We start from the raw sequence: 7,039 nt of genomic DNA on the forward strand, positions 1-7,039 counted from the left end.
GGCCAAGCCTCGTGCTGTTCCACTGTCTGGGCACAGAACTGGCAGGCAAGTGAATCCCTGTCCCTGTTGGCGGGCCCTGTGAAGGAGCCGTGGCTAAACCCAGGATGTCCTTGGCAGGTGAAGACATGAGAAAGGACAGCACGGCCACCCAGAGCCTAGCTCCTCCTCCTCCCCCTCCCTGGTGCCCACTTTCCCTTCTGCCGACTGGACCGCCAAGCCTGGGTCACCTTCATGTCACAAGGCCTGGCTCCTTCAGTCTCCTAGGCCTGCAGAACATTGGCAAATTGGATTCTACGCATTCACTTAAATAGTAAAAGTAAAATCTGGAATAATGAAAAGGCTGACACAGTAGCACAACATGGTTTTGGTTTAACAGCAGCTTAAAAATGAACAAAAAGGAAACCTCTCATGCAGACACATCAGGTGGCATAAAACAATAGGCAATTTCACATGGAGCATCATTAGCCATTCTCTCTTTCCACACAGGACTGACTACACCTTGTGGGCAGCAGCAGCTGCTTCCAGGTCGAGTCTCCAACCCACTCACCTCAGGTAAAAACCCTTCCTCTCAGGCTGCAGGCTGACCCCTCTGAGAAAACCTTAGCTCTCAAGAGAATGACCAAAGGCAAGTACAGCACTTACTACCATTTTCAATCCCTTCCCAACTAGTTGGGATATAAGATGCCATCTGATTGGAATATGAAAATTAAAGCATTTCTCTAATAACATCGTACCATTGATGAAGTCCCATACGCTACACCATTCAGAGCTGCAAGGCAGCAAGACAGACAGGTAGAAATGCCCAGGCGCATCTCCTCCAGCGGTGCATTTAGCTCACTCCACAAGCCGTGCAGCTGTCCAGAGTCTGTCTTTCCGTCAGTCCTCCTCTCTTCTCCTCGCTTCTGCTTGGTTGTTATGAAAACAATGGCTCTGATGAGTTTGCACCTGTGCTAGCTCTTGGGAAAGGTCCATGCAGGAATGGGCACAGTCACATGATGAGTGAGATGGCATCATCCCAAAAATAAACTAAAACAAAACAAAAATTTTAAAAAAAAAGAAAAAAAGAACAGGACTAGAAAACTCAATTTTTTTGACATATCTAAAAAAGGGGACAAGAACAGTAGTCATTTGTTCTCCCCATGGGGACAGGAATGAAGAGGGAGGAGGGAAGAGGGACTTGATTTCTTCTGTTCACAAGAGAATGGTTGTAGGGGATTCTTCAGAGTTTTTCAGGGGATGGGACCCAAATGTAGTGCCCAGACTGGTCCTCAATGATCTGTTTGATTTTATTATAATGCTCTTCCAGCGAGTCACCCTGTACAATGGCTAAAGTGAAGAGGAAAACAAAATTATTACTATGGTCCACAGCACACTCCCAAACCCGGCAACAATCCTGCCTCTTCCAATAATCTTACAATGTGCCCCAGACTCCTGGTCCTGTTCACAGAAGTGTAAGGTCAGCTGTCTGTGAGTTCAGGGTAGTAGGGGGAACTAGGCACCCTAAGTCTAGGGCTTGAAGTCAACTGGCTGAAATAGTGAGACTAATTTGCAATGAGCACGAAAATATGTTTATTCAAAAGGTGTTTCTTGAACAGCCACTGTAGGTCAGACCTGCGTAGGTGGCTCTTGGCCACCATGAGACCACCAACTTGTAATTCTAACGCAGTGGTACTGAAAAATCTGGAAACTCCATTATCCAGAGAAAGAACCGAGAGCCATAAGTTCTGGCAAGAGACAGTGCTCCTGTGGCTGTCACATCTGTTTGATGTCAGAGGTCAGCCTAGCAGAAAAAGACACAGATGCTAACAGTAAAAGGAGCTCTGAAGACCTAAGATATGCAAGGATATTCTTTATCCAGTTAACCTAGTGGCACTACTAGCTGGAAATTACTCAGCATCACCCTGCACATACATGTGTCAGGGTACTTTAAAAGGTGAGGAACCTCCCCAACTTTTTAGGAGCTGACCTTCTAAAGTAGGCAGACCATATAAACACACACACACAAGTGGACAACTCAAACATCGCACCAAGGAATTATTGTCATCAGAAAATATTTATTCAGGACCTAAAACTTGCAAGGCAATGTATTGGGGGAGAGGGGCTGAGAAGAAGGGAAACTAATATAGGAAGCCAACCTTCTAGTAAGGGATGAGAAGACAAAATGAACAAGGCAAAATTCCAAGGCAGTTATTTGGTGGGAAGTTTTTACTATAAACTAGTTAAATTGTTATGTCTGGACAGAGGGAATTTGAATCTTTGGAAAGGTTTCAGCTCAAAAGTACCCAGAAAGTCCATGCAGAGTTTCTAAATTCTGTCTAAACCTCTTTGTGACACAGAGGTAGGTACCTGGCTGGTCCTATAGTACCCCTAGTTGGGTAGCCAGGATTCTTACCGGTAAAGTATTCTCCAAACTCCTGCTCCAGTTTCATGGCTTTGTCATAGATCTTATTTGCTTGTTCATATGTCTGCCGTCGGTTCATTTCCCTGTCAGACACACAGAAAAAAATAGGTCCAGACTAGATCCTATGTTTTGATTAACATAATAAAAGATTGTCCCAGGATTTCTGAAAATCTGCTAAGCTATCCTCTCAGAGTAGCAGTGACTCACACTAACTCAGCCCTCAAACCATCTAGGCTAAAAAGCCCAACCAGGGGCCCATAACAAAGGTGCTTGAAACAAAACAAAAGGAATAGCCCAGCGGTGAACAGGAGGGAGGGAGTCAGGGAGGGAAGGATCAACTGTGGAAGGCTGGGGCCACATGGGAGGCTTGCGTTTGGTTCCTGGATCAACCTAAATAGGTCAGATGCAGTGGCATGCACATGTGCCTATAATCCTAGCTAACTAGGAGGTCAGAGCAGGAGGATCTCTGCGTGGGTGAGACCCTGTCAAAAATGCCCCTCTCTCTTTTATATAACAAACACTAGGAATACCTAGTGACCAGAACTGGGACACAGAGCCTTTTTTCAACCTTTCACTGAGTCCTACCTGTGCCCCCAAAATTACTTTATTCCCAGTTTCCTTTCCTGGTCTCCATCCTAGCTGGGTGTGTCTAAGTCTAAGCAAACACTTACATAAGGGCTTCAATGGACTTGGGCTTGATGAAAATGGCAATGGGGTAAAGTTGTGCTTGCTGCAGTCTCTTGATGGCATTTCCGGAAACATCTAAGATGCAGTGTTTGCCCTGAAAAAGCAGACGTGTGTCAGCCCTTCCATCCCCTGTCCACCCAACCCAAACTGAAATCCAATGGCACTCCAAACTTCCACCTGGGAGAACCTAGGGCCACCCAGGGTAGCCTAGATGATACTATTCCTGAAGTACCCAGACCCTCTTTTTGCTCCTATTATCTAGGGTAAAAAATGCCCATATCTGCCTAAGGTTCTCCCCGGTGGGTGCCACTCCAGGGTAAGTCACATGAAAGACAGACACCCTCCTAGAGGGGCTGAGAACATGCAGAACTGCCATGGCTTGGATTAGCAGTACCACTGAATAAGCAGGATGTGCTGGAAGGATGAGGAGCCAAGTAGAACCTCAGCATGACTGTTTCTGCCTTGGTCGGCTGGGCGGTCTCCTCTGCTTACCCTCTCTGCAACTGCCCGCACTGACTGGATGCTGGTACCATAGAGATTATCATTGAACTGGCCAGCCTCGATGAACTTGTTGTCCTGAATGTCCTTCTCCATTTGTTCTCGGGACACCACAAAGTGGTAGTCTTGTCCATCTACCTCATTATCTCGCCGAGGCCGAGTAGTATCTAAAGGAAAAAAAGGAAGTCTGTGCAGCCCAAGGGCAATGATATGCCCCGAGCCCAAAAGGCTGACTTGGTCCTCTTTCAGCCAGGTGAGTTATAGTTTTTTTCAGATGAGTGGAGGGAATTAAGCAGTTGGGAAGAAATTTCTCGCCTACTTCTCTTCCAACCTCTAGGTCTCACATAAACGGGCCTACCTGCTTTAGCTTAAATTGGACTAGAAAGGTGGGACTGCCTGGGCCAAGGCCTGGCAGAAGATGCCAAATCAGAAACAGAGTCAGTGAACCTCACCTATCATTCAAGTCACTTTGATACCACTTTGACAGGGCCTCCTCATCTGTCCAATCATTCCTGACCATTGCTATTCAAACTTCCAACCAAAGAAACATGTACCTAATGTCCTCTCAGCCCTATCAACTTTGGGGGAACTTAGTACTACCTACTCTCCTCCAAGGTGTCAAATGTACTCTGCTCCCAAATAGCCCCAGAATTTTATCCCAGATCCTTTCTATAAAATTTCGGCATAATTCCAAGGGCACCAGGCCTCACTCCTTTAGGCCTTCCTGGCTCTTACGTGGCACACAGGATCCAAATTTATGCGGGAACTCGGAGATCAGGTCATCATTGACACGGTCCTTCATTGGGCCCAGGATGATCACAGGCCTTGCATAGTGAACTGGAGAGGGAGTGCATTGAGACAATGAGTAGAGGCCCCACAGCCAGCCTGTCCTGCCTTAAGTCTAGCTAGAACCTGGTGGCTCTGGAGCAGTGCATCAGACAAAGTAAGATGCCCACAGCCATTTTCTGGCTTTTAACTATAAAGATATCAAAGAGTTCTTAATTTGAAAATACGTAAGTCTAAGGCAAAGCTGAAACCAGAAGTATCTCCCCTTCAAAGGACTTGGGTAAAATCTCTGCATTGACACCAGCAGCTGGGCAAAGTTTCTGCATAGCAACCCCTAAAGGGAGGGACAGGGACATGCCTTTCAGCAGTGGCCACCCCACTGCAACAGAGCTTCCTTGGCCTGCCTTGTAAATGTGCCCTCTCTTCTGAAAGATGTCTGGCAGCAGACAAATACAGTGAGAGGTACCCACTGGATGGCTATCCACACCCCCTATGACATTAGGAAGAAGTAGAGGAACAGGAAGAGCCTGGAGACTGGAAATACAATGAGTCAGGCCTTCTTTCTCACCCCCGCCCTCTCTCCCTCTGCCACCACAGCTAACCACTGCACTCGCCCCATGGCCAGAAGACCAGCACAAAGGCAAGATCTCAGGAGGCAGCTTACTTTCTTGCCGTGTCACTGGTTCATATGACAAAATAGCATCCTCTTGTCCTTCTGTAATGAAAAGGGAGATAGGTTAGCACTTCATGACCCACGTTCCCATACACAACATTTACCACACCCCACCTCTGTTGGAAAACACCATATTAAGTAGTACTAGCTATCACCTGCCCTGTGGGTCTCTTCTGCTTTCCACTGGCAGGTATGCATAGACAGCCCTTTATTGGACCTGGTGCAAGAGTCAGCAGTTTTCTCATTCAGTAGAGTATCACTGAGCAAATGGCAATGCTCAGAAGTCAGCAAGAGTTCATCAAAAACCACCCCAATTTCTCAGGAGCTGTTTGTTCTTATATAAGATGATCGCCATTTATGTTCAGTGGCCTCTTGCTCTGGTAGGGATCACAGGAATACTGAAACTGGTTGAGACCCACATGCCCAAGTCCCATAACTGCAGGCAGGAGAGTCAGGGTACTCATACAGGTCCCTAAAGCTATAGCCTATCTACACTCTTCTAATGGTCTAACGATGATCCCCACCCCAGCAGTCACTGGAAGAAGTACCCATAAAAGTGGCTCAGGGCTGGAATAAGGTCCCTAGAGCCCTTTAGGAATAATGCTAAACCTACTCTTCTCATGATGGAGCTCCATGTAGCCTAGCAATGAGGAGGTGTTCCTTAAACAGTCACCAAGCTACTTAGAGCTGGGCACCTAAAGGTTCTTAAGTGGCTGCCAGCAGTCCCAGCAAAGGCAGCAGATCTGCAGTGAGCCACAGGGTCTTGCTAAAAGGGTTCGCCTGAGCCTGAGACTCCTGAGCAGATTACAAAGGGCCTGTAATTACAGACAAATTGCAAAGCCCCTGTGGCTCCTGAAATGCGGATACTCCCATAATTCCTGACGTATGAGTTGTGGCATCTGTGGTCTGGTTCACAGGATCTCCAGAGAAAAACAATTACCTGATATCTAACCCAGGCAAAAGGCAAGGGGGTCCTGGTGACCTGGAAGGGCAGATTCAGGACAAAATACCACAGGAGTCATGTCTCTTTTGGTCTCTGAGCAAATGTGTAAACCTGGCAGCACCTCTAGTCCACATGTGCCCATGGTACTTCCGGAGCCCAGGGATGCTTTGTGGGCAGGTCCTGGCCAGAACCTACAGGGCTTATACTCTCCTTTGATCCATGAGGCAAACCTCTCCCAATAAGGAAAGTGAACTGGCCACAGCATTTCCAGGATCTCAAAGTGAACATGGCTAAAAGAAGCACCAGCCTCTGAGCAGAATGGTAGCCATGCGACACTGGGATGAGGATGGCTGGGACACACAGTGGAGCTACACGACTTTGGGGGAATGACACACACTTACTGGAACTGCTTTCGCTGTCACTGGTGTTGGATGTCACTCCCTCTGCAAGCCAACAAGAAAGAGACTCCAATTCAGAACCACACCACTGAGAAGTCACATGCAGCGCAAAACTGAAACGCTCCAGGAGCAAGACGCTGAACTGTCAACTGACTATGGGAGGCCTTCCACATCCAGGCTACCAACTGTGAAGTACAGCTCCAATCTTGGGCCCCTGGCCACCTCCTACTTGTCCCCAGAATCCTCCTGCTCTGCCAAGTCCCTCCCTATGCACTACAAGCCTGTTTCAGCAGCATTCTCTTCTTCTGAATCAAATGCATTGACTTGGACAGTTTTCAAATCCTATCTCACAATACATCTCCCAAAGCTAATGACAGGAAAGAAAAGGAAGTGACAGGAGCAAAGAGAAGTCCAGGGATCAGGCTGTTGTGATTCCACCCCAGAGCCCCCAAAGTACAGAACCATGTGGGGCTCCAGAGCTAAGAGGCTAAGTGTGAAGTAAGCTGAGCAGCCACTGGGGGAGCTGCTCTGACCATGGAGTGGGACCCATGGGGCTCAGCAGCCCTTCCTGAGGAGTAAGGCTGGGCCTCAGCACTGTGGGGTGCACCTCCATCCACCCTGAAACAGACACATCATAACATGGAGACAATCAA

General features: G+C 47.7%; 1 protein-coding gene across 1 annotated transcript in view; it reads right to left on the reverse strand.

Moving 5' to 3' along the window:
* Positions 1–751: 751 nt before the first annotated feature.
* DLG3 (discs large MAGUK scaffold protein 3) overlaps positions 752–7,039 on the reverse strand; it is a 74,571-nt gene continuing 68,283 nt past the window's right edge. The window contains 7 exon segments of the mRNA XM_006146135.2: positions 752–1,326; positions 2,393–2,484; positions 3,073–3,182; positions 3,581–3,753; positions 4,322–4,423; positions 5,037–5,087; positions 6,390–6,431. Of these exon segments, the coding sequence (XP_006146197.1) occupies positions 1,220–1,326; positions 2,393–2,484; positions 3,073–3,182; positions 3,581–3,753; positions 4,322–4,423; positions 5,037–5,087; positions 6,390–6,431 (677 nt within the window). The 3' untranslated portion in view covers positions 752–1,219.

The sequence above is a fragment of the Tupaia chinensis genome, unplaced genomic scaffold (assembly GCF_000334495.1).
Source record: "Tupaia chinensis unplaced genomic scaffold, TupChi_1.0 Scaffold000165_2, whole genome shotgun sequence".
NCBI lineage: Eukaryota > Metazoa > Chordata > Mammalia > Scandentia > Tupaiidae > Tupaia > Tupaia belangeri.